Here is a 26,718-nt window from a genome sequence, read left to right as displayed (position 1 = left end):
TTAACTTCTTCTTCTCATACTTTGACAGTTTTTTATAACAAAATTAAAAGATTTGTAATCGCTTAGAACCAATCATAAATAGTTTGACAACTTTACTGAAATCTTCCCACATTATATGGTTTGGAAGTACCTTTTTAATATTAAATAGAAAAAGTCATTTACGAGTGAATATATATTGAGATTATTATTCCTAGTTTCTTATCACTACTCAAGAGTCAAAGAGTATGTTCATATTGTAACATTTTAGACTTTGCTATATATTTTGGATGACAAAAAGATAATTTGATTTAGGAAAAAAAACCAACATCATAAATTTAGTAGAACCAAAAGTTAAGATTTATTGATTATTTTGTAAAATTTATTCTGTAAAATTGTTCCCGCTATATATTTTGTCTAACAAAATCTCACAACTCATATGATATACATTCAAGTCCGATATCTAAAAAAAAATTTGAAACTAAATTTTTAACTTCTAATACTTAAAAATCATTATAGTTTTTTTTTTTTTTTGGTAACTACAAAATTTATGAATAATTCTGAGAAATTTGTAGTGGACTCTCTATCTCTATCTCTACTTAAAATCTTTACAAATCAAGAGTGGGCCTATACTATTCGGCCCAATATTGTAATGAAAATACGTCTCTTAATTTTTGTTCCACTCACAACTTATATATAAACTAACTACGAAAATTAGGGTTTTCAATATCTAGAGAGTGTTGTTTGTCTTCTCGCCGCTCGTCGTCGTCGTCTTCTAGCTTGCAGCTCTGAGAAATCATGGGTCACTCGAACGTGTGGAACTCACATCCCAAAAAATACGGGCCTGGATCCCGTACCTGGTAATCTCATATTCTTTTTAACTCTTGAGACTCAGATTCGTGTTTTGCTATCCTGAATCTGATCTTCTATTGCTCGTATTGGTTGATTAAACTGGTGTTTGTTTTTTAGATTGTAATCTAATTCATATCGCAGAGATTTCCATTATATAAATGCTGTTTACTTTTGATGTTCTGTTACTGTCTTCATGTTGATGTGGTTTTATAACACTTGATTCGAAAGAGCCAAACTTGTTTGCTTGAATGATTTAACAATAATGCCATGCTGCTTTTTTATCTTAAATTGGGTTGGTTCAGCAGTAACTTGTGTTTGTAAAAGACATCAATCAGTTTGCTTTTGTGGTATAAGATTAGTACCATGTGTTGGTTGTTGCGTTCTACCATACATAATAAGTTTTAGCATGTTTATTGTGTCATGGTTTGTGGTGCTGATTTGTTTGAGGAATCTAACGAAAAGGTTGGGATGTTGTTGTTGTTTGTGTAGCCGTGTGTGTGGAAACTCGCATGGATTAATCCGCAAGTATGGTCTCAACTGCTGCAGACAGTGCTTCCGTAGCAACGCCAAGGAAATCGGTTTCATCAAGGTATGTTATATGACGTAGTTGATGATCTTTCTATCGTATGTCCGTGAGATTGATCCATGATGATGTTTTCTCACTCTCTTGGGAAAGATTATTAACTTTCTTGTTATGTTTTCCTTTTTGTGCAGTACCGTTAAAGAAGTCTAATGGTGTTACGCAGAAGCAATTATTTGGTTGGGGTTTTGAACTTTCAAGCTTAGATATTGTAATGGATTTGATAAAAAAAAATGTTGAACTATTTCGATAAAGCTTTTGAGCTGTTGAATCTTTTGTGTCTTCTTTTGTTTTTAGCCCAATCTTGTTCCACAATTGCTTCTCATATACAAATTTGAGTTTTCTCTTTACCTTTTTGAATTGTGTGTGGATATTGCTCTGTTGATCGTGCTGGCTTTACCGCTTTATAAACCATATAGTAACAAAGTTAAAACTTATAACGATTGTAGTGACCAAGAATTTTGCAAATTTGTTGGATCTTTGTAGATGAAACTAGCGGTAATGTGAATCAAATATAAAAACTAAACATTTGTTCACTGTTAAGGACGTACTTGACAAGACAAGTGACACATTAAAAGAGATCATCATAAAACTAATCAAAACAATACCATCAATCCTAAAAACATAAATTTACAAGTTGAAGCTAGTATTTTTTTTTTTTTTTGTATTTTTTTTCCCTTTAAATTAACGCACGTTTGGGTCTGTTCGTAGTCCAAACAGGTTCTTCAGTTTCTTCTCTCTCGCGTAAGAAGACGAACAAACGGGGGGAACAAAAGAAGAAGCGAACATGAGAAGATGAAACGAGGGAACTAAACAAAAGCCCCCTCTTTGCCTTTAGGGCAGCACAAAGGTGAAGCCTTTTTGAACTGGGTAAGTTTCTTCTCTACTCATCTATCTTCTTCACCCTTTGATTCTCCCATTCTCGCGAAATTACCTCTCGCTACAGATTTGTTTCTTCTAATTGCGATGCTTGATTTCAATAACTCTGATTCTCTTCTATCAATTTCTCAATTCCTAATTCACAATTGATTGTTTCGTTACTTCAATTCGTTCTAAAAATCCGATTTTTTTTTCAGGAATGTGTTGAAAATTGGGGTTTTGTAAGGTCTGGGATCTTAAAAATTGAAACTTTACAGATGTGGTTTTAGTGGGGGCTAGTTTTAAAGTTGTTGAAGAATGGGATCAGAAGCAGCTCAAGGTTCATCCCGGTTAGATACGTTAGAGATTAAATCCCTTATTTTCCGAGAATTTGGACATCAAAGAGCTGAGAGTTACTTCCATCAGCTCAGAAGATTCTTCGCCTTGAAGATCACCAAATCTGAATTCGACAAGTTCTTTATCAAGACCATCGGTAGACAACACATCCATCTCCATAACCGTCTATTACGTTCCATCATCAAGAATGCTAGTGTTGCCAAGTCTCCACCTTCAAGATTTGCCAAGAAAGGTGGCAGCTTTGTTAGATTTGGTCATGGTAATACGAAGAACTATCAAAGTCAGCAACTTTATGGTGATTCTGCGTTCTCTCCTTCGACTCGCAAATCCAGGTCTAGAAAGTTCAGAGACAGGCCGAGTCCACTTGGGAAACCTCATCATAGTCTAACTACTACAAACGAGGAGTCCATGTGCAAGGCACAAAGTGCTACTGAATTGCTTTCTCTTGGAAGTAGGCCTCCCGTGGAAGTTGCATCTGTGGAGGATGGAGAAGAGGTTGAACAAATGGCAGCTAGTCCAAGTGTTCAGAGCCGGAGTCCTATTACTGCTCCGCTTGGTGTTTCCATGAGTCTTAGGAGGAATGGAGCTACTAGAAAGTCTATTTCCAATGTATCTATGTGTAGCAGTAGTTTCAACCGTGAGACTTGTCAGAGCATCGGTGAACTACCTGATACAAGAACGCTGAGGAGTCGGTTGGAGAGGAGATTGGAGATGGAGGGGATAAAGATAACTATGGACTCTTGTAGTCTTCTTAATAGCGGATTGGATGCGTTTATGAGAAGACTGATTCAGCCTTGTTTGAGTTTGGCTAATACTAGATGTGGGAACGAACAACGGGTAAGAGAGATGAATTACCAGTATACACAGCAAAGCAGAAGGCTTTCATATGTATCCATGTCAGATTTTCGTGCTGGTATGGAGTTGAATCCTCAGATTCTTGGAGAAGATTGGCCTATACATATGGAGAAGATCTGTTCCCGTGCTTCAGACAAGTAAAGAGTTAGCAACAAAACAAACACCATAGTTTAGATACATAGCATTTGATTTTACTCCATTGAACCTGGAGTTTGGGCTTTTTTGGAGAGTGTTCTGGTTTGTTATGCACTGTTGAAAAAAGTTACTGAGGTGTTTCACGTTTCAATGGGAGAAGCTAGGAAGAGAAGAAAGGTGGGTCTTCTTAGGTGTTGTACAAGTTGTTATAAGTAGTAGAGGTTTCGAAGTAAACGTCAATTGTGTAGCTGATTTGTCTTTTTCTCTCGTATGGGTTTTTGCTGCTCTCTCGTGTAACAAAATTAATAATGAAAGCAAAAAAGAAGTAAAGCCAATTTCGGTTCTTGAAAAGTTTTGTGTGAATATTTCATTTGTCTGGTCACAGTTGTGTGGTCAAAGTAACCAATGCAAAATGCTTTACATTTTAGTTTTACACTCTGAGAGAAATCAAAGAATGCTGTGCTTCTTTTAGTAAAAAGCTTCTGGGCTCTAATTTCTTCATTTTCTAGATTACATAATCGAAATTCCTCCAAGTAGATAACACTGAGTGCTCCCAAGAGAGCTGTTTCAACTTGAAATGGCAGTTGGCTTCGCACGGCTTGCCATGTAAGTTATGTAGATTGTCCATAGATACGAAAACGAGTTGCTCACAAGTGGCTGCAGACAAAAAAAGATAGAAACCAGAATTGAGTTCATAACCATGAGGAATGAAGCAAAAAGGTAAACCAAAGTGAGGCCCCAAATTGGAAAATAAAATTGAAGTAATCAAGCATACATACCTGTAAATGAACAGGGCAGAACTTGAAAGTAACAAAATCACACAAAGGCCAATACATGACACCGTTTAACATCGTGGGAAGTAGATCCCTTTTCAATCTAGCAACTATCTCAGAACCGTTTTCACCTGAAAAATTAATTGAAAAACTCAGAACTTTTTATGTCTGCAAGACAAGCCTAGAGAAACACTGTAACAGCAAACAAACAGCTCTATAAACAACCCACAAGATTTGCCATGTACAGTTAAAAGGTTACCCTGTAAGGCTGCATTTGATGAGAAGAAAACAACATTCATGGCAGGGCCGTAGACCGCCTGTCCCATGGCCATTTTCTTAAACGTTGTGATCAAATCTCGTTTTGGAAACAGTCTTGACATGAGGTTGAACCAATAATGAAGTGTAGGACCCAAGATTAGTAACCCATATCCTGCCATCCTTGCTGTTCTTACCAAATCATAAGATTCAACAGAATCTTGCGGTATTGTCTGTTGAAACATCAAAACACTAGCTCTCTAAGTCACATTTATCAACAACGCACAAAGAAATGCAAACAAAATCTTACAACTCAATTCACATTAAATAAAAACACGCTAACGCCATCCTTCTCCTATTCTCAAATTGCTAAAGCACAAAGTGAAATCTTAAGACTGAACCAACCACGATACATATATAATGTCAAAAATTAAGTCTTTAACTTGAAGAACATCAACACAGAACATATAACTATCAATTAGTAAACTATGCATATATTTTATGAATTTTGAAAAAAAGAAGTTATGAAATGACCTGAGAAGACAAGTCGGCGGCGATGTAAATAAGCGAAGAAGTGACGGATTTGGTAAAAACCGGCCGAGATTTCACCATACCCAAATACCAACCGATGAATCCAGCAGTAGAGACGGTCGAAGAAGAAGACGAGGAAGAGCAGAAACCAGAGAAACCTGTTTCCTTTTTTGCTTTACCGTAGAACTGAGGCGCACGAAAATAAGGCCTAGACTGCAACCGCCGTCGGAAGTCTCCTCCTATCGGTAAAGGATCAAGCTTTCCGAAAGGATTCGTCGCCGATGTTCTCTGTAATCGAAAGATCCGAGCAGCGTCGTTGGCAGCGTTTCTGAACAATGCGCCGGTCATTGTCGTGTGTGTGATGATGGCTCCGAGAGTTTTTGGGGTTCAGAGGAAAGGGTTTTTATATATAACGGCGGTGGAGAAGCCAAAAACACACACAAGACAGAGCTCTGTTTTTTTTTTAGTGTAAACGCCAAAAAATATATAAAAAGAATTGAAATTCAGAATTAGTTTTGCAATTTAAAAGACTCAGAAGGGATTATAAATGAATCTTTTATTAAGGCTATTGTGTTACTTATTATTAGCTTAGTTATCACATTGATTAGTGTTATTATTTGTTTTACTAACACTCAATAAACTCAAAAGCCGCCAAATTATTAAGAGAAAATAAAGTACATAATCTTTAAACATTAGGCGCGTGACCGGAAAAGGTGGACGGGTCGGTCAAAGACCAAACTGTTTCTGTCCTGTGGTGTTCTAGGGTTGGTCACTTGGTCTAAACGTCTTGTTCACATTGGTTAGTGTCGACGTCATCGTTTCTGACACGTACAACTTAACTCAGTGACGCTAACCTTTTAATAGGAGCCACGTGTTGCGTTCGTGTCCCAAGTTCCTGCCTTGAGCCACTTTTTCTGAACTCTTTATAGTATTAAAATGTAGTCAATAAATTACGTTAGATTATTGGAAGATTCTTTTTCTCTGTTCTTTTGTTTGCTTTTGGAAGATTCTTTTCTCTTTTCTGTCGGCATTTTTTTGGTTGATTCTAAAAATCAAGGTAATTAATAAGCAAATGATGCCACAAATACACAAACTAAATATCATTCTTGTGACAAAAACTCACATAAAAGAGGTAGATGGCACATCACATATATATATATATACATAAAGTATATTTTTACTTTATAAACAGGAATTATGTAGAAATGTACATCTGAACAAAATAATTCTTTCATTATTTTAAAAAACATTTTGTTAAAGTAAAAAAGGAAAAATAGAGATCACATTGTGTATTAACATGAAATCCTCCACCAAGTAACTAAAGGAAGTAGTAGCGCCCAAATCAATCCACACTTCTCATCTTTCTCCTTTTGCACTCCATGTAGCTTATACTACATATTAAGCCGCAAAACTTTCATAACAACAATTTTAAGAGAAGAAGCTACCTATTAAAAAATTAGTTTTCTGATCACATTAGGCAAAGGAATTCGCAAACTATCAGAGCCACTCTCTTTCTTTGTCTTTTTCTCGGATTTGGAAGATCAACCAACAGCAGCCGCATGACCTAAAAGATTTAATTTTTACAACACAACACAGCCCAATTTAAAAACGAGAAAACCCAACAAAAGAAACAAAAAAATAAATAAACATAAACCATGGTTCGGTTTGATTTTTATTTTGAAGTTCGGTTTACGAATTGATGTTAGGTAATCCAAGATAATCTTTTGTGTTAGAAGGCTGTGAGGATTCGAATCTCAATGTTAAATGCTTAAGTAAGACCACCAATATGGGCTGGAGATCTGTTTCTGATTCTCATATTGATCGTAGCGAGAGCAAGATCTTGCTTGTTGGATCTCCCAATGGACATCTCACCCTTTAGGAATTACCAAGACATCTCTCATTCCTAATTATCTCGGGAATTAGAAATATAGTATATTTCCAAAAACATGTACGTATTTTCCTCTTTAACTAAGAAAGAGTTATTAGTTCTATGATTTTAGTAGATTTGGAAATCCAAATAAAAATCAGGCGTTATTCAATCATTAATTTTAAAATACTTATCAAAATTATGTGTTATTGGTTCTATAATTTACAAATACTTGTTAAAATTCCATGTTACTCATTTAATGATTTGTTTTTACATTTTAAAATCCACATTATGTTTTAAATGGATTTGAAAGTGTATAACATGTTATTTCAAAATCCATATGTTTTGATTTTCATAATTTACAATTCTATTTAGATTTAGAAATCATTTTTCCAATAACAGCCATTAAGATATTTTTCTTTTATCATTACAAAATAGAGTTAATTAGTAAAATAAAAGATAAATAACACACACTACCACTAGACTACAACGTCATTACCCATAATGACTCATAAACTGATTTTATATATACTTTAAAAACGTCTGACTGAATTTTAACGTGATAATAATTTTATATATCAGGTATTTTTATTTCAACAAAAGACTAGTGGGTATTAAATGTCCAAATAAAAATAAGTTTAGGTTTTTTAGAAATTTTCTCTATTTTAAACAGATATCATCTTTGATTGATGTCTTCTTGATTACATGCATTCTAACAAAAATAACCATTTGTCTTGATTACATATACTTTAAAACCCATGATTACGATCTTTAAGATTGATTACAAACTATGGAATCATGACTTCATAATCATTGTCTTATTAAATCACATAAACTTAAATCGCATATATGTATAGGGCTATTAAGTCCCGTGTTGAAATCTACTAACCATTTAAAGATAAGGTTTTATTTGACAATAATTTAATATATTGGTTATTTTTATTCCAACCAACAACTATTGGGTATTAAACGTATAAATAAAAATAAGTTGTGAAGTTTTTTTTAGGAATATTCCCCATTTTAAACTGATAAAAACACACATTTTTGTGAAGTAAAAGAAAAAATAAATGATGGAACACATTGTGTTTTGATTGACTGAAAATATTAAACAACAACAAATTAAAGAAACGTCTATTTTGTTCAGAGGATATTTCCAACCATATTTTCATTATAAATATTTTGAATCATTCACATTATAATACTGTATAAGAAAACTCAATAGCTACACACGCCCAAGACGGGTTTGTGTGTAATGACTCTATTTTTGTTTGAATAATAAGAATATAACTGTACACGAGGGATCCATCAAGATTAAAGCTGCAAGAGATATATGGAGATACAAAACCCTAACTTATTCTTCCTGGTTTTGGTCTCTGATCCATTTGGTCGCTACCCATTTCTCTCCTTTGGTCACCGGGCAGCTCCCGTGAAGCGAAGTCTGCAGAAGCATTGCAAGGCAAACAGCTATTACTAGCATGAACTAATCCAGGGAATTGGAGAGTCAGGAGAAAAAAACTGAAACTTTGTTTTACCTGATCAATCGTTCCATTTGCAAACACGGAATAGAAAAGAAGACCATCTCCTTTCCGAGGTTTTACTTTCAACCCAATACATTGCTTGTAATCGTATCCGGTGCCCATGTTGGAACCGTTCTGTCAGATCGAGAGCAACTGAATGGAATCAAAACTAACAAAAGGGTCTGAGTTCTGAAATATGTTAAAAGTATGCAATGCTATATTATAAACTGACCTCAAATGGAAACATGGTTTCACCGCCTTCTTCCACGTCAGATAAGTACAACAGGAAGGAAGCAATCTGTGTAAAAGCAAGCAAATGAGGTCTCCACGGTTCTAAATAAAGCTATATAGATAATGACAGATTTTAAGGATTTTACTTACCCTTTGGCTTGATTGTGGTCCATATTCACTTGGGTTAAAAACATCATAGTGGGAATCATACTTTTGGCCAAGTTCATACCTTAAAATATTGAAAGACTGCAAAAACATCAAACCTTTCTTGTGTTAATATTAATATTTCAGAAATCTGGATCCAAGATTTTGAAATCTCAACAATTAAAAGGGCTCATAAGCACTCAACCAAAAGGCCACCAAGCAATAGTATTAAATAAATGCCTTAAAATGCATATTGCCACTTTCATAGTAATCAAAAGAGTTAACATGCCAGGTTTTATGATTCATATGGGGGTTGAATTAGAGAAATCTAACCTCTCCATGGGTCCTTGGGATCATCGTAGCCCTTGCGATCTTATTTTCAACAGAATCCAGAGCACCAGTACTTTCTTCTGAAGCACTGATAAAAGTTCCTGAGCTGCAACAACACACACCAGGAAAAACAATGATGAGGCTACTAACGAATCTTTGGTTGAAGACGACAATGCCACATGAAACTGGAAAGAAAGAAAGAAAAGACCTTGTTCTAGTCCCCTTAGTGTTCTCAGCAGTTTCTCCTTTCCGAAGAGCCAAAGCAGAAGGTTTCAGATTAATCTTTGCTCTGTCGATAATAGCTTGGCATTGTTCTGCAGCTGCAAAATTCGGAAAATATACAGCCCTCGGTCTCCAACTCAGTACCTGACCATTTCAGAAAACATGCCTCAGCTGACCTCAATTGCTAAGAAAACTCAATAATCTCACACACATGAAATCAACCAGACAAACTTCAACTAGCACAGTCACAAACATCTAATATTCAACTAGACGTATGTGACTCATCAACCAGAAAACAAAGTTCAAGTAGATCAATCAATCTTTTCTTTTTTTTGTTAAAAGGCATAGATCAATCAATCTTGCCCTAACACTAATCGATTTCACCCTTAGCAAGACATCTTAATAGTCTAAAATTAGCAACAAAATCAGACCTGAAACGGAATCGATCCAACAGATTCGTCTCCAGTAACACCATGAGGCATCGAGCCAGCCTCGTCTTCCACATTCTCCACCATCTCCAACATTCTCAACCTGGGTTTAATACGAGGCACATTCTATTCCCAAAACAAAACAAAAAAAAACCATCGAGTCGTCACAAATCCGAGATAGAGAAACTCCAAAATCACATCTTAATAGACCACAGATTTGAAAGATCATCGATTTCTCTACCTGAGAAAGCAGAGTGGAACCGTAGAAGCCAACGAGGAAACAGAAGACAATAACTGTGGCTAACCCTAGCTTCTTCCTCTTGTAGCTCTTCAATCTGCTCTTCATTGAGCCTTCTTCCGTCCGATCCGATAAGGTTTCCGATGAAAATCTTCGCCGGCTTAAGTAACGAACCTCTCAAGTCCGAGACGCTTTTGCTTTTCCTTCGATCCAGTGGAGCACCCAAAAAAAAAAAACAGTTTCTATTTAAATAATGTTTTATAATATTTAGATCTGTCGTTGACCAATTTTTTTTGGTTTTGTTTTGGTTCTCTTTACGGTCAACACGTACCAAAGATGCGCCCAAATTAATTTACCTATATGGTTGGAGTTTAGGTTACATTTTATTAAAATTTGTTTTCGTAAAATGTTTTAAGTTTTGGTTATGGAATTTGGTGGCTTCTCTTGAGTTGTTTTGCCTGAATTCAAGGCTGTGATTATAACTTTGGAGTTTTTTATGGATATGTGAATATAAAGTGGATATGAACTGCAAAATTATTCACATTGTAAAAATTTCTAAACTGAAGGCTGTCAAAAAAAAAAAAAGGTTCTATTTAAATATGTTTTATAATTTTTAGATCTCTCGTTGACCAATTTTTATTTTTTTGTTTTGGTTCTCTTCACGGTCAACAGTCAACACATACCAATGATGCGCCCAAATTATCTATATGGTTGGAGTTTAGGTTACATTTATAAAATTTGATTGCGTAGAATGTTTTAAGTTTTGGTTATGCAATTGTCTAGTTTCAACCAAGTTTATCCGGAGGTTCTAGTAGTGTTTAAATCTCAATTAGTATCGTCGAGGTTTCATCTTTTATGTAATATTGTTGTGACTTTGTTGTTGTTACTGGTAAGGAAAACTAGCAAGTCCTTGTTGATCTACAAAACTAGTGAGTTTTTTATGGATATGTGAATATAAGGTGGATATGAACTCCTTTTAACAAAATAAATAAGGTGGATATAAACTGCAAAATTATTCACATTTTAAAATTTTCTAAACTAAAGGCTGTCAAAAAAAAAAATTGAAGTTGTATTTATGTATTTATTTCTCGCGGAATGTGATATATTATTCTTAAAAATAATCATAATCAAAAAGTTTACTATCATGTATCATAATTTATTTTTCAATCTACAAAATAGAGATCACTATCTTTCTTCTCAAATGCTAGACAATTATCAAAAAAAAAAATATTAATAACAATACAAAAGTGCAACAACAAATTTCGTAATGTGTGTATTTAAAAAAAATTTATATAAATTGTATGTTGTAAGTAAATTGTATATCTTAAGAAATTCCCTTATAAATAATAGATGATCATTGATCGCCTTTATTACATAAAATATGAAACAGGGATCGAATAGCCTTTTTTACCAAACTCTTGATTAAGAAAAACAAATTTTTTGTTCGTAATTTAAGTGTGGTCTAATGTAATACTTCAATTAAATAGATATTTGATTTTTGTGTTCGTAGATCAACAAACATTCTAAAAAAAATATAATAATACAACACAACTAAGGCGCAAAGTAATAAATCGTCCAAATTAGTCACTATTCTCATTTTTTTTAACCTCAATCTTAAAAAAAAAATTCAGTTGAAAAAATTTCTTTGAATTTGAATGCCAAAATATTTTTTAATATATATTTGTGTTATCTGCACAAAGATTATGACACATTTTCTTGTATATATTCACTGATCCACCATAGTCTATTGATAGTGTAGTGTTTAAGTGTACACGACCATATCATACCAATGCTGGTTAGCCTCATCAAAGGTTTGATGCAATTGCTAATTATTATTTAACTAATCTAGAAAATATGTGTCCAATTAGTTAAATCAACATATTTTGATCAATTTTTTTTTTTTTTTTTAAATAAGATCAAGAGAGGGCATAGAGAACAAAAAAATATGAAATAATTTACTTTTAATTTTACATAATTTTTATCAATAGTACATATTAACTATTAATGTGATAAGAAAATGTGCAATTTGGAAACACATGTGCCAATGTGTAATAGTGAAGGTATTTGGAAGACACATCCACACTAAAAAACAAAAATATATATAAAATTTGGAAAACATGTCATCGTCCAAAAGACTCTGACAAGTTGGGCCAATGTATATCTTCTAGTTGGCTCTGCGTATCTTTTATACAAGTCCGTACACGTCAATTTCTTAATTACATGCGTAAAAACACTTATTTTTAATAAACTAATGAAATGCAGCAACTTGCAATTAGATTATTCAATAATCAATACTAATATTCACCGTTTTTATCAATTCTCTAGAACAATACACAAAGAGTTTTGACCAGAAGAAATCATATATATTTCTTATAAAGGAAACTATAACGTGACAATAAAATTAGAATAAATACTTAAGATGAGTAGATTAGCCGGAAATTGTATTCAGTAGTTATCCGTCTATCTTAGTTGACAAGTAAATACTATCAGCTTACACGTTGGCTACAGCGTTACTCATCGTTACCCATTCTCTTATTTACAACATTTTCATATATTTAATACAAAACAGGCTTGTCTTTTAACAAACACAATTTTAATTTTGATTATACTACTGACTCATTGTTGTTATACTTCAAAATGGCCTACCTTTTTTTTAAAACAATGTCACACATTGACCCTGTAATATTTAAAATAATAAAATATCTTCTACTTAGTTTTCCAAAAAACACGACATAAAAGTAGCTGTTGATTTTAGATATTTTTTTTAGTTGGACCGCATCAGAAACTTACTTTTTTATCTTTTTAATTGTTCCATGAGAAAGATATTTATTTTTATTTAAATATATACGACGTTTATATGTTTGTTTGCCCTTTATATATATGGAGAAATACCAAATGGAGAAGAAACAATTTTGTTTTTTTTTTAAAACAACGCGTTGAAAAAAGCTATATAAAAGCAGAAAGGGAAGGATATAGAGAATAAGCACGACAAAAAAAAAAACACATAAATAGAAAAAAAACGACGCGTAGTCTACGTAGAATAATAAAGAACGGCACAAGATAAGTAGTCCAAGTCATCTCTATCAGATTCTTCTTCTTCTTCACGCGGTATTCTTTTATACCACCAACTCAACAACACACACATACAAAATCCCTTCAAAACCGATCAGATCAAACGAATCAAATTCCCTAAAAAAAAAAAAAAGCCTTTTGGATTTCTATCCAGTCGAATCCGAAATTCCCGTTGATTTTTCCTCTCTCTCTCTCGTTCTCTCTACTCGTCGTACTCGACACTGTGTATTAGAAAAAAACCCTAAGTAAGGTAAAGTAAGGTTAGGTGTGAGATGTTGCGAGCTTTAGCACGGCCTCTTGAACGGTGTTTGGGAAGTAGAGCCAGTGGTGATGGTTTACTCTGGCAATCGGAATTGAGACCTCATGCCGGTGGTGACTATTCGATTGCGGTTGTTCAAGCTAATTCCAGGTTAGAAGATCAGAGTCAGGTGTTCACATCTTCTTCCGCTACTTATGTCGGTGTTTACGATGGCCATGGCGGACCTGAAGCTTCTAGATTCGTTAACAGACATCTCTTTCCTTATATGCACAGTAATAATCTCACTTCTTTTGACTCCTTTGACTGCGTCTTTTTGATTGTCAAATTGATGAGATCTCTCAATCACCCTGATCATTTCAACATAAGAAAGATTCGAACTTTGCTATAAAGTTTTGTTCTTTGTGATTAGTGAATATTAAAGAATAGTTTTTTTTGGTTTATGATTGCAGAATTCGCAAGAGAACATGGGGGACTATCTGTAGATGTTATTAAAAGAGCATTCAAAGAAACTGAAGAGGAGTTTTGTCATATGGTTAAACGATCCCTCCCGATGAAACCTCAAATGGCTACTGTAGGATCTTGTTGTCTCGTTGGTGCCATCTCTAATGACACTCTGTATGTGGCCAATCTTGGGGACTCTAGAGCTGTTCTTGGGAGCGTTGTTCCAGGAGATGTTAATGATAAAAAGAGTGCGGTAGCTGAAAGGTTATCTACTGATCATAATGTTGCTGTTGAAGAAGTTAGAAAAGAGGTTAAGGCACTTAACCCCGATGATTCACAAATCGTTATATACACTCGTGGAGTTTGGAGGATTAAAGGCATTATTCAGGTATAGCGTAGTTCTGGTTGGCTTGCTTGCTTGCGTGATTTAATTTACATAGCATCTGTGTTGATGTTTTATGATTGTGTTTTCATATGTAAAAGGTGTAATCTGATGGTGTTTTTTTTTCTTCTCTTTTCATTATTATAAATGGGGGCTTGCGATGTTCCAGGAATCCGTCACACGGGCTCCTGCAACGTTTCTTCCCCAGTGGATTTTGTCCTTTTCTATGAATTCCCGGTAGTCAGAGCTCTGCATGATAATGAAGAGACATGTTTTTTATTTCCTTGTATTCGTTATTGATCTTTCTATGAATGTTGAGCTTATTAGTATTGTTGGGTGAATCGTTTTTATTTGCACTTCTTTATAGGTATCGAGATCAATTGGGGATGTATACTTGAAAAAACCGGAGTTTTACAGGGATCCTATATTCCAGCAACATGGAACTCCTATTCCTTTGAGGAGACCAGCAATGACAGCCGAACCCTCCATTATAGTAAGGAAGCTTAAGCCACAGGACTTGTTTCTGATATTTGCATCAGATGGTCTCTGGGAACATCTTAGTGATGAAGCAGCCGTAGAAATCGTCGTCAAACACCCAAGAAATGTAAGTTTGCCCCTACATTAAGAGCTTGTGTCTTTCTCTTTCTGTTAGCTACTTCAGATTTTTAACTCTGATGTGATCTATACTATACAGGGGATTGCACGGAGACTTGTTAGAGCAGCTCTCGAAGAAGCAGCAAAGAAGAGAGAAATGAGGTATGGAGATATAAAGAAGATTGCTAGAGGAATTCGACGACATTTCCATGACGACATAAGCGTCGTTGTTGTATATCTCGACCAGCATAAATCCTCTACTTCATCGAATGTTAAATTGGTACAGCAAGGAGGCATCACAGCTCCACCGGACATCTACTCGTTACACGCTGATGAAGCAGAACAACGAAGGTTACTCAATGTGTTATACTGACTCTTTTGATTTTATGGTTTAAAAACTAAAAATGGTTTGCTTGGGAAAGATCCTAATAGGGTGAAAACTTGTTTACACATTTGTTTATTTGTTTTTTACTACGAAAAATTGTTTTTTTTTTTTTTTTTTTGTTACTTAAAAATATTGGAGTTGGATTTGTATATTCTTTTACCAGCAAAGAAGAACGAAACCGTTTTCTTTTTGGGGCAGAGCAGTTTTGGTTTTTGACAAATTTAGCGTGAAACCGTCCAATTGTAGCCGACTTTTCCAAAACTTCCCAAAATAATCGTATCTGAAACTGTTAAACCGAGCATAATCAGTCACTTTCCAATCGAAGCGAACTTCAACTTGGTCCAATATCCAAAATTAAAATTAAAAGTGAAAGATTCAACTGAACGTTCGATCCAAACCAAACCGATTAAATTGAACATCCGAATTGAACACTTCGAAACAAAATAAACCGAAATTCCATCTGGTCCAAATCCTTGACCGAATGAACTGAGCAATTTTTCTAATCGAACCGAACCGGGAATGCCCCAAGCCTACATGATGCGTTTGCTTTGAGAATGAATTGAACAGCAAAAAAATTCAAACTCAAATTCAACAGTTCCGGAAGACTTTTCTCAGAAAGTTTCCCACGGAAGTAAAATAATAATTAAAAAAACGATGAGCGTCACACTTTTGGTCGCAGACGCCGTTTGGTCCGAGATTGAATCTACCGGCTCAGGTCATCTTTTACTTTACTTCTTCTTCCTTTTCCTTTGTTTACAATAATAATAAATCAATTTCGTTGAATTGTTCCTTTTTTTTTTTATGGCAGTAACCGAAGAACAGCTCTCAATGTTAGTAATCCACCAACCCAATTCTATTGATTTTATGTTCAGTCGTTTGATAGGTGTGGGCATATAATATGATTAGGGTTTGAGTCAGAAATTGAAGTATTAAGTTTGCAATATCAGCTTGCATTTGTTGTTTGGTAAGAATCTTGAGAAAGCAACCAGAATCATCGACAAAAGAGGTGTGAAGAAAATCTCAGGCTTACCCAGTGGGAGATCCATCTTTCAGGTCTCTCACCATGAATCAACACATCTCACTGGTTATAAAAGAAGTCAAAAAGATTTGATAATCTAACAAGATTGGTTTGTTTTTTTTGTCAGGTTGTGGGAGAATCTCAGAAGAGAGAAGAGCATCTCTGCTTCCCAGGAGATTACTGTGGATGTTATTCTTTCTTCTATGATGTTGTCAGCAGAGGAGAGCAACTATGTGTATGACTCTTTTTTATTTATTTATTTAGATGATTGATTCCTTTTACGTTTAGAGTTTGTATCTACTGCTTTCTGACCTTTTTGTAATTTCTGATGTTTCTTTTGTCAAGTGTAAACATCAGTTGGCTGCGAGGTTGGCTTCTTCTTTGGGTACATACAACGAAATCGAGGTCTCAGATTACCATCTTGCCTTGATCCTCTCTAAGATCTGAAGCTACTTGTTATGTCTTTGGCTTATTATGCGTGCCAGTAACCTGGTATCTATTTGTATTTTCAGAATTATATATGCGGATCATACTCTTCACATGTTTTGATGAACAATTTCCTCTTTTCTGTAGTATTCAATCCATCAACAATGGAGTTATATGTTTACTGGTTTGGTCTACATGGGGTGATAGTTTACTCACACATTGGTAAGTACTAATAGTGGTATTGTAGGTTATTTTCGTAATAAATCTCAAAAGCTTGAGCATGCTTCCTCATGAAGCGAGCCTTGTTTGCAACAACTTGTTAGCGTGTTTTAGGTAATTGTAACATAACTATGCAATTTCAATGTATTGAACTTCTTACTTCAGTGGAAGAAAAACTATACTTTGTAAAAGTAATAATCATTCCATAAGACTTTAAATGATTCATATAACAATGGTTAACTGATAGAAAAAAAAAAACCCAGAATATAAACTAACCCAAAGTTTAAACTTCAAAGAAAAGGAAAGAACAAGTGGATCTATAGTTAGTGAGAAGAAGGGTGTGGAATCGGGTGGACAGAGAACTTCATGTTGTGGTTGCAGGCGTTGTGGTCTCCACTGACGAAGTAGTAAGTCTGAACTTTACGGAGAAGCAACTTGAAGCCCCATGATGAACCTCCTCGTGCGGCCAGCTTTTTGCCTCTGGCCACATCGCAACTCTTGAAGCTCTTCATGTCAGGGAGTAAGTAGACGTCGTTCTCTTTCTTGTTATGGTGCTTCGTCTTTTGATCATTGTTGTTTTTGTTGTTGTACGTGAAAACAAGAACATCGTTGACGTAGAAAGGGGCATGCTTTGTAGCCCATTCGGTGTAACCATATCCGTTTTTCCACACAGTCACCGCAATCTTTCTCCCCCTCCGTATTGGAGCCGTGTGGTTGTCTGTAGAACCGGTGATGCTTGAGTGGTTTGATCCCGAGCTATGATTGTTGTGTGTAAAACCAACGATGCTTGAGTGGTTTGAGCCTGAACTATGATTGTTGTGTGTGGAGCCAACGATGCTTGAGTGATTTTTGTCAGGGCTGTGACTTTTGCGTGTAGAGCCAGTACCGCTAGAATGGTTTGAGCCAGAGCTGCTTCCCCAACCCCAGTCAGTATCTGTTCCGTCTGAGCTCCATCCCCAACCCCAGCTTGAACCATCCGAGTTAGAGTCTGAACCATTAGAAGCCGAGCCAGAAGAACCGCCAGAGTTGCCGGAGCTCCATCCCCAACCCCCGTTGGAACCGGACTGGCCGGAACCCCAACTCCAGCTCCAGGCTTCAGCACTCCCGGAGAAGACGAACGCAGTAACCAGGAGAACAAGAAGTAGCTTGCGTGCCGTAGATAGACCCATCGCTTCTTCTTCTTCTTTGATCAAATATATTGATTGCTTTCTCTTCTTCTTTTTTGTTTGGATGTTTGTTTTGCTTTTGTGAGATCTTTAGAGTTTAGAGGTTCTGTATTTATAGAGACTAGGATGGGTTTGAGAGAGTCGGTTCCCAAATTACATAGGAAATACAATTTTGATCCGTATCCATATTTATAAACAAGTGGATCAGATAAATTTATCTAGCCTTGTCTTTATCATCATATACGATATTATAGATTCTTCCAATTCCTAATTGACTTTAGTTTTATTTCAACAAAAATAAGAATGAAAGCAAGGAAAGAAGCGTAGTCCTTGTTGATATCAGTTTCGTATAAAACATGCAAGAAGTGAGCTACATTTAATATGGAACTTCAGCTCCTGACATCGATTTGTACCACTTTTTCGACACTCGAGGAACTGTGAGAGGGAGAGAGAGAGAGTTACATCATTACATGCATGTAACACAATTACCCATGACCCATATTCCCTATTAGAAGAAACTGGCTGAAATAAGATTCCTGCACCTCGATGCTCAGTGACGTCAACAGCATAAAATCTTTGAGTTATGGTAGTAAATATAGACAGTTCCAAGAAAACAATCATGGTGGGTTACAGTCACAGAGACGTGAGGACTATGGCAACATTGTAGTCGGATCTTGTCTGGTAAGTTGTTTATCCCCTGTTTGAAGACAGAGTTCGTCGTAACGTGCTGTTCAGGTTAATGGAAGCTCATGTTTCTTGGAATTCATTTGTATATTTGTAATAGAGCATGAGATAATATGATTTGAGTTTAATTTTAACTTGGGTGAAGCTGTCTGGTGTCTGCTGCTTATCCTTAATAGGCACGAAAGAGCTAAGCGCTTCCAAGACTAAAGGCCCATTATAGTAGAGGAGAGCAACTATGTGTATGACTCTTTTTGTAGAGTTTGTATCTAGCTATTGTTCCTGACTTTGTATATTCTACTGGTTCTTTTGGCAAGTGTAAACATCAATTGGCTGCGAGGCTTCTTCTTTGGGTACATACAGCAAAATCGAGGTCTCAGATTACCATCTTGCCTTGATGCTCTCTAAGATCTGAAGCTTTCCATACAAATATTCATAAGCTACAAGTTATGTCTTAGGCTTATGCGTCGTGTCAGTAACCTGGGATCTATCTGCGTCTTTTGAGAATTATGCGGATCAAGATTCTTCACTTGTTTAACAATGTTGTTTCCTCTTTTCTGTTTCACTTGTAGTATGTAATCAATACATCAACTTATATGTTTTCTGGTTTGGTCTACATGAGGCGATAGATTACTCAAACATTAATTGGTAAGTACTAATAAAGGTAGTATAGGTTATTTTCTTTATCTCAAAAGCTTGATCATGCTTCCTCATGAAGCGAGCCTCGTTTACAACAACTTGTTAGCGAATTAGGTAATTGCATATAAGTCTTCAGTTTCAAAATATTAAACTTCTTACTCTAGTGGAAGAAAACTGTTAACTGTAACTTTGTAAAAGTAATAATCATTCCATATATAAAACTTTAAATGACTCATATAAACAAAGGTTAACTAACAGAAAAAAAAAACCCGCAGAATATAAACTAACCCAAAGTTTAAACTTCAAAGAAAAGGAAAGAACAAGTGGATCTATAGTTAGTGAGAAGAAGGGTGTGGAATCGGGTGGACCGAGAACTTCATGTTGTGGTTGCAGCCGTTGTGGTCTCCACTGACGAAGTAGTAAGTCTGAACCCTACGTAGAAGCAACTTGAATCCCCATGATGAACCTCCTCGTGCGGCCAACTTCTTGGCTCTGGCCACATCGCATCTCTTGAAGCTTTTCATGTCTGGGAGCAAGTAGACGTCATTATTGTTGTTGTTATGTTTCGCCGTCTTGGATTGGGTTTGATCATTGTTGTTGTACGTGAAAACAAGAATATCGTTGACGTAGAAAGGGGCATACTTTGTAGCCCATTCGGTGTAACCGTATCCGTTTTTCCACACAGTCATCGCAATCTTTCTCCCCCTCCTTATTGGAGCCGTGTGGTTGTGGTGTGTAGAACCAACGATGCTTGAGTGGTTTGAGCCGGAGCTGTGGTTGTTGTGTGTGGAGCCAGTGATGCTCGAGTGGTTTGAGCCCGAGCTATGGTTGTTGTGTGTAGAAGTAGAACCAACGATGCTTGAGTGGTTTGAGCCGGAAATATGATCGTTGTGTGTGCCGCTTGAGTGATTTTGGCCTGGGCTTGCGTGTAGAGCCAGTACCGCTAGAATGGTTTGAGCCAGAGCTGCTTCCCCAACCCCAGTCAATATCTGTTCCGTCTGAGCTCCATCCGTAACCCCAGCTTGAACCACCTGAGTTAGAGTCTTCTGAACCACCAGAAGCCGAGCCAGAAGAACCGCCAGAGTTGCCGGAGCTCCATCCCCAACCCCCGTTGGAACCAGAACCCCAACTCCAGCTCCAGGCGTCAGCACTCCCTGAGAAGACGAACACAGTAACCAGGAGAACAACGAGTAGCTTGCGTGCAGTAGATAGACCCATCGCTTCTTCTTCTTCTTCTTTGATCAAATTTTTTGATTGCTTTCTTTTTTTTTTTTTTTTTTTTTTTTTTTTTTTTTTTTTTTTTTTTTTTTTTTTNATGTTTGTTTTGCTTTTGTGAGATCTTTAGAGTTTAGAGTTTCTGTATTTATACAGATTAGGATGGGTTAGAGAGTCGGTTCCCAAATGACATAGGAAATGCAATTTTTGATCCGTATCCATATTTATAAACAAGTGGATCAGATAAATCTGATCTAGCCCTTGTCTTTATCATCATATTACGATGTTAATTAGATTCTTCCAATTCCTAATTGACTTTAGTTTTATTTTAACAAAAATAAGAGTGGAAAGCAAGGAAAGAAGCGTGGTCCTTCTTGATATCAGTTTCGTATAAAACATGCAAGAAGTGAGTGACACATTTAACATGGAGTAACGTACAAACCTACCAAAAATTCGCAATGCAGAATCCCAAAAGATGTTTCAAAAGTAATTGTTCATATGAACACAGTCACAGAACAAGGCAAAATCATTCACTTTTATTATTTCATGCTATTTTAAATTTATTTTATTAAAATTATGTTATGGGTGATTAATATGGACGAATTTGGTGGTAGTACACTAAATTGAAGAATCTGACATGTGTACGTGTTCACGGTTCACCTATAAAATCCAACTACCCCACTAAAATGACTCCTTTGCCTAAAGTCGGTACTTTACTTTGCTGAAAAGAGCGAGGACAAATCGGTCATTAACTGCTCTAAAACACGCTTTGAATTTTACTTATCCAAACTGTTTGTAATTGTAATCTAATAATAATAAATCCAATTTAACCTTTTTGTTATTTGGAAATAAGGAAACTTCCAAGACGGGAGAGAAGAAGAGGTTTGCCGAGTTAAAATATTTCATCCTTAGGAAGAGATGGAGGTAACAACCGCCGACGAGGTTTTGCCGGAGGTTAACGCCGCCGCGGTAACGGAAAATCTTGATCGGAACGAGCTCGTGGAGTCGCCGAACGCCGTCGTTCTTGCTGAGGAGAGGAAGATTGGAGAAGCGGAGAATCGTGAGGAGAGCGAGACGCCTCCAGAGGATGATATTTGTCCGATCTGTTTCTGCTCTTTTACGGTTCCTTGTCGTGGGAATTGTGGTCATTGGTATTGCGGTTAGTCTTTTTGAGCTTAATTTCATCTTTACATTTAATTGAAGTATCTAATCAAGCTTGTTTGTGTCTTTCTATTGGAAACGTGAGAATTGCTTAATCTGGGTTTGGAATTTTGATTTAGGCTTCTAGTCTTGGGATTTTTGGTATTCAGTAAATTTTGATTCTTTGAGTGTTGTTTGCAATGCTCTTCAGGGTTGCTTATTTCAGCTTGTTGAATTTATTATACAGGAAGTTGTATCTTGCAGTACTGGAACTATGCTGCAGTATCTAGGCCTTGCAAGTGTCCCATGTGTGTTCGGCTCATCACTAAGCTGTCACCAGAAGCATCTTTGCTAGAGCGCCAGGAGCAAGAGGTTAAGGAGGTTCTTGATAAGGTCCGTAGGTATAACCGTCTCTTTGTTGGAGGTCTAACTGGCTTTGTTCAGGTATGGTCGCTCCTTTTGTTTCTATGATTTTTTTTGTTTTGCTTCTCTTTACTGTCTGATACTCTGATGCATTTCTTAACTTGGCAAAAACCACCATCTTTCGAATATTTCAGAAGGTGCACGAGCTGCCTTTTCTAATGAAGAGAATGGTGTGGCATATGATGGATACAGATGTGAACAATCTCTATTTTCTCGAAGTGCGCATCTTTGCAGTTAAGAACATCTTACCCCCCTGGAGTTTACTTTTCATAGTTTAGTGTTTAGTTATTATCTCTCACTCTCTGTAATCATCATAGGATATTTATTCTGTTTTTTGCTTTCTCTCGTTGAAAGGTGAGAAACTAAAGTTTCTTCCGGTGTTTGCAGATGTTCATGAGTACCCTTTACACTGCCGCAGAGTTTAACTTCATCCCGACGGGTAAGTTACCTCACAAGTCATAAACCAGCAATGACGGGGTTTAAGGCTTTCCAAGATTGATTTTTTCCCGTTTTCTACAGGCGGGTTCAGAATAGTGACAATTTTTGACTATGCTGCCATAGCGATGATCCTGATTCTGCGCTTAGTAGGGATCTATCGGAGGAGACGCCTTGCTCAGCAGGTTAGACATCTAGCGGCTGCAGTCATCGAGGAGGAGCCGGAAAGAGATTTAAGGGAATAATAGTAACAGACAAGTGAATGTATGAAGTCTTGTGCAGTTTGATCATTGTGGATAGGAAATGGTAGATCATAGAAACCTCGAGTTTGTGCAGTTTAACAGAGAATAAGATTCCAGATGTTATAACAGTAAAAAAAGAAAATGATGGGAAAATAGTTGTCTATGAAAAAAGTTTTACCGCAAATGATTCTTGGTTAGATGATCAGTGGGTTGAACAAAAGAGTATTAAGTGAATATTCTAAAAGAAGAGAGTGATGATGAGTGGTCTATGTAAAGTTGCAGATTTAAAATTTTAGCTTCGAAATTTCCATACTCATCAATCTATCAGTCTTCCAGACTTGCTTAAAGTAACAGTACCTGTGGTATCAGAACTAGATGGCAAACGATGTCGTTTGATGATAAACTATGTCGTCTTATGGTAAACGGTGTCGTTTACCACCACCGTCTGGTGGTAAACGATGTCGTTTATGACAATCTCTTGGGTTATTTTTGTATATTTTCTATTATTATTTTTTTCCGCTTTCAAATCACAGTGAGTGTAAATTTACTTTCGCCCTTTTCTAATTTCTACTTGCAAACTCAATTTGAAAAGCCATCTTTTCCGATCTATCGAATCGTAGCGGCGGAGGAAGGAGAAATGGGTGTACGTGCAATATCTCAAGAGGCGTTCGACGATCTAGTGAGGGAAAATGTTGAAGATCTTGGAATGGAACCCTCCGAAGCACTCGAAGACGCTCTCCACACACTCAAACTCCAAGGCGTCGATCTCTCCGGTCCGTAAAAACTGAATCTATTTTTTTTTGCTTTCCCTTTTCTCTCGAACTGGATTTATGAGTCTAAGTTCAATTGTGTGTGTGTGTGTGTTTTTGTTTATGCTACACAGGGATCCTTACATGTGTTCCAGGAGAAAGTAGCATCAAGGACAATCCCGTAATTGCTTGTTTAGATAGACTTAAAGAATTCGATAGTGTTTCTATTGAAGGACCTCTTCGAGATGAGGATTTGGATGAGATTTCGAGTTTGTTCGTCAAGCTCAACGAGCTTTGTTGCAGCCAAGAATCAGGGAACGCTGCAATCGCGACGAAACATGGTGCTGTGGACTTAACATGCTCTCTTTGTTCCAAAATCAAGATAACCCCTGGAAGTAATCGTAATCGTATTGTTGTTCCTTGTTTGAAAGCTTTGGCTGTGTTGATTCATGGTAATGACTTCTGTTCTGGAGTAAGTATTTTCTTGTGTGTGTTTATAATTTTGAATTGATGTTGATCGTGTTTTTAATTCAATTGCAGACATTCAGAGCACAGAAGCATTCAGGAACTGTACTGGACCAAGTATTGTTGTTGGTCTCTTGAGTAATTCGTTCTCCGATTCTGATTCGCTGGATGCTGGTTTTGCGGTTGTTGCTGCTGCATCAACTGGTAATGAAGTTGTGAAACAATCATTCATGGAACTGAAAATCGATGAACTGATTCTACAAGTGCTGAAGAGAGAAAGTAAGACTACCATTAGAGCTCTGTACGATGCTATTTGTGTTCTTTTGACTCCAGATGACAACCGTGTTGTTGCTTCCCAAGTAAGTAGGATTACATTCGTTTTATATATGCCAATTTGGACTGCACGAATGAAAAATTTGGGGAAGACCGCTATAGAACACTTAGCAAACATTTCGTGTTTGAAACCATGAAAAATAATCGCTGATAGTCTTTTCTGTGCTTACTCTTCGTGGACATGCCTTGAGAGCACAAATTCAACTAGATTCTTGCTTTCATGTGTTTTAGGTTTATGGTTATGCACGAACTTTCGCCAAATTAGGGATTGCAACAGCCCTTACCGAAGCATTACAGGCAGGGATTGGCTCTGATAGCTTGGTGTCAGCTAGTATTGCGTTAAAAGCAATTGCTGTAAATGTAAGTCTCCTAGTGGAAATCTCTGTGTCATAACATTTATCTGGTTAAGTCGTTTCAAATTCCTCGTCTGGTTTTGCTGTAAACAGGATGAAATATGTAAATCTATTGCTGAAATTGGTGGAATAGATACACTTCTTCGGTGTATTGATGATAGCGGTGAACAAGGCAACAAAACTGCTGCAAAGACATGTTGTTCCCTGTTGTCTAAGGTGAATAGCTTCTAAACTGTCCTGCAGGCTGCCTCTTTTGTTTTTGTCTTCCTTGTCTTCAGTTATTCAATTTCCTTCCTTAAATTTGGTGTTTCAAGTATTTGCCACACCATATTAAGAGTAGCTTGTGTTCATGTTTATCCAATAAATGGCTAAATGCATGTTCTCGAAATATAAGCTTTTCGAAAGCCTAGAGTTACCGATTTAGATTAGCATTGCAATCACGCGTGAGAAATGTTTGTCTAAATTGTGTATTTTAATATCTAGTTGGCAGGAAGTGACTCTAACAAGAGTACCATAGTAGAGAAGCGGGGTCTCGACAAGCTAATCAGACTTGCACAACGATTCTCCGATGATCCTCTAGTCATACAAGAGGTAAGTAAAACCAAATGAAAACCCCCTTACTACAGGTCACGTTCATGGCAGTTTTCCACTAGATAAGAACGTAATGTCGAGTGAAGAATGTTTCTTGTAGCACTAGGGTCTGAGTGCTTAATCCTTATGATTGAACCAAGATATATTTGGTTGGTTCAGGTCATGTTGATAATCTCTATAATCTGTCTGAGATCACCAGATCACGCAGCCAAGGCTATAGAAGCCGGAGCTGGTGATCTAGCGGTCCAAGCTATGAAGAGGTTCCCAGTAGCGGCTCAAATGCAGAGAAACGCTTGCAACATGATACGGAACATGGCTGTAAGAAATGCAGAGAACAGGTAACTGCCCTGTTTCCAAAAAAAATCATCCAAATATATGCACATATCACAAACTCTTTTATCATATCGAGTTCTGTCTGCTTTACACTACAGAACTATTCTGCTTGCCAATGGAATTGAGAAGCTGATAAGGACTGGTAAGGCCAATAATGAGTTATGTAGAGCCGCTGCAACTGATGCACTGAGAGACCTTGGCCTTGATAATTACAATAGTTAAGGCCAATCTATCTCCATTGGTATTCATGAAAACTACAACTCTGCAAGGTTAGTCCCAATTGTTTCTGCATTGTCCTATGCATTATTCAAGCTAAGAGGAGTCAGGAAGAACGCAAGAACTGGAATGATCCAGTTTTTTTTTACAGTTTTTCAACAACAGTTGGCACTGAGTTCATCTTTTGAGTAGAAAAGCATTCCGATGTAGAATTTTTTGCAACGATTGTTTTTTTGTTGGAATACTTGAACATGTTCTACAATAGAAAATATTTGTTTGAGAATTTCAGTGAAAGGGTTCTCTCCTCCAACTACAGTAAATAGTAAAATAGATAGACAGAGAACAAAAGTACTTCAGCTTGAGAAATATTCATCTCAAACATACTGTTAAAAGATTTCTGAAAATTTTGTATATTTGAACATTGCCGACAAGGATTTGTCTTTGTTTTTCTTTCACCTTTAGGTTTAAACAAAGGATAAAGAAAATAAAAACAAATTGAAAATGTAAATCCATCCACGGAATGATCTCTAGAAGAGTGTATTAGGAATATAATTATGTACGGCTATGTGTTTTCTTTATTAGGGCATCATTAAAGGGGAACTATTTTTGGTGTTCTTAGATTAAATATATAGTGAAAATAATGCTAGATCAGTTGTTAAGATCATAGGTAAAAAAAAATGGGAGAACTAATTATGGTGTTCTTAGAATAAAGATATAGTGAAATAATATTCATAAACATTTTACAAATTATAAAAACTTATAAAATAACATTTAAATTGCTTACTTATATAA

At 36.3% G+C, this 26,718-nt stretch overlaps 9 protein-coding genes and 1 pseudogene across 10 annotated transcripts; 6 read left to right on the top strand and 4 right to left on the bottom strand.

The window, feature by feature from the left end:
• On the top strand, positions 695–1,762 carry LOC109127067 (40S ribosomal protein S29). The gene is made up of 3 exons (XM_019231359.1): positions 695–836; positions 1,318–1,417; positions 1,543–1,762. The coding sequence occupies exons 1-3, from the start codon at positions 775–777 to the stop codon at positions 1,549–1,551; spliced, it is 171 nt and encodes a 56-aa protein (XP_019086904.1). The 5' UTR covers positions 695–774; the 3' UTR covers positions 1,552–1,762.
• On the top strand, positions 2,088–3,956 carry LOC104716765. Its single transcript, XM_010434200.2, has 2 exons — positions 2,088–2,278; positions 2,485–3,956. The coding sequence occupies exon 2, from the start codon at positions 2,585–2,587 to the stop codon at positions 3,617–3,619; it is 1,035 nt and encodes a 344-aa protein (XP_010432502.1). The 5' UTR covers positions 2,088–2,278; positions 2,485–2,584; the 3' UTR covers positions 3,620–3,956.
• Positions 3,940–5,647, bottom strand: LOC104716764 (PXMP2/4 family protein 4-like). Its single transcript, XM_010434199.1, has 4 exons — positions 5,176–5,647; positions 4,646–4,874; positions 4,393–4,517; positions 3,940–4,270 (listed from the first exon to the last, which is right to left on the bottom strand). Exons 1-4 carry the CDS (start codon positions 5,518–5,520, stop codon positions 4,181–4,183), a joined length of 789 nt encoding a protein of 262 aa, XP_010432501.1. The 5' UTR covers positions 5,521–5,647; the 3' UTR covers positions 3,940–4,180.
• Positions 8,188–10,386, bottom strand: LOC104716763 (probable prolyl 4-hydroxylase 9). Its single transcript, XM_010434198.2, has 8 exons — positions 10,153–10,386; positions 9,915–10,037; positions 9,470–9,627; positions 9,265–9,367; positions 8,938–9,033; positions 8,789–8,854; positions 8,572–8,691; positions 8,188–8,477 (listed from the first exon to the last, which is right to left on the bottom strand). The coding sequence occupies exons 1-8, from the start codon at positions 10,255–10,257 to the stop codon at positions 8,391–8,393; spliced, it is 858 nt and encodes a 285-aa protein (XP_010432500.1). The 5' UTR covers positions 10,258–10,386; the 3' UTR covers positions 8,188–8,390.
• LOC104716762 (probable protein phosphatase 2C 63) lies at positions 13,245–15,472 on the top strand. The gene is made up of 4 exons (XM_010434196.2): positions 13,245–13,752; positions 13,930–14,309; positions 14,671–14,907; positions 14,998–15,472. The coding sequence occupies exons 1-4, from the start codon at positions 13,494–13,496 to the stop codon at positions 15,268–15,270; spliced, it is 1,149 nt and encodes a 382-aa protein (XP_010432498.1). The 5' UTR covers positions 13,245–13,493; the 3' UTR covers positions 15,271–15,472.
• Positions 15,837–17,154, top strand: LOC104716759 (zinc finger SWIM domain-containing protein 7-like). Of its 2 annotated transcripts, none has more exons than XM_010434194.2 (6): positions 15,837–15,997; positions 16,091–16,112; positions 16,230–16,335; positions 16,428–16,535; positions 16,658–16,792; positions 16,874–17,154. In XM_010434194.2, exons 1-5 carry the CDS (start codon positions 15,937–15,939, stop codon positions 16,745–16,747), a joined length of 387 nt encoding a protein of 128 aa, XP_010432496.1. In that variant the 5' UTR covers positions 15,837–15,936; the 3' UTR covers positions 16,748–16,792; positions 16,874–17,154. The 2 variants fall into 2 exon arrangements, with proteins under 2 accessions (XP_010432496.1, XP_010432495.1); XM_010434193.2 differs by having other exon boundaries at positions 15,839–15,997; positions 16,646–16,792.
• On the bottom strand, positions 17,128–18,350 carry LOC104716761 (colicin-N-like). The gene has a single exon (XM_010434195.2). It carries the CDS (start codon positions 18,112–18,114, stop codon positions 17,269–17,271), a length of 846 nt encoding a protein of 281 aa, XP_010432497.1. The 5' UTR covers positions 18,115–18,350; the 3' UTR covers positions 17,128–17,268.
• LOC104719989 lies at positions 19,715–20,649 on the bottom strand (annotated as a pseudogene).
• LOC104716758 (E3 ubiquitin-protein ligase RNF170) lies at positions 21,448–23,070 on the top strand. The gene is made up of 5 exons (XM_010434192.2): positions 21,448–21,805; positions 22,034–22,230; positions 22,344–22,442; positions 22,597–22,648; positions 22,729–23,070. Exons 1-5 carry the CDS (start codon positions 21,565–21,567, stop codon positions 22,887–22,889), a joined length of 750 nt encoding a protein of 249 aa, XP_010432494.1. The 5' UTR covers positions 21,448–21,564; the 3' UTR covers positions 22,890–23,070.
• On the top strand, positions 23,411–26,236 carry LOC104716757 (armadillo repeat-containing protein 6). The gene is made up of 8 exons (XM_010434191.2): positions 23,411–23,659; positions 23,770–24,087; positions 24,176–24,459; positions 24,665–24,793; positions 24,880–25,002; positions 25,270–25,377; positions 25,537–25,715; positions 25,809–26,236. The coding sequence occupies exons 1-8, from the start codon at positions 23,524–23,526 to the stop codon at positions 25,930–25,932; spliced, it is 1,401 nt and encodes a 466-aa protein (XP_010432493.1). The 5' UTR covers positions 23,411–23,523; the 3' UTR covers positions 25,933–26,236.

Source organism: Camelina sativa, chromosome 10, assembly GCF_000633955.1.
Source record: "Camelina sativa cultivar DH55 chromosome 10, Cs, whole genome shotgun sequence".
Lineage (NCBI taxonomy): Eukaryota > Viridiplantae > Streptophyta > Magnoliopsida > Brassicales > Brassicaceae > Camelina > Camelina sativa.
Note: the sequence above shows the minus strand (reverse complement) of the source record. Positions and strands in the feature narration are given on the sequence as shown.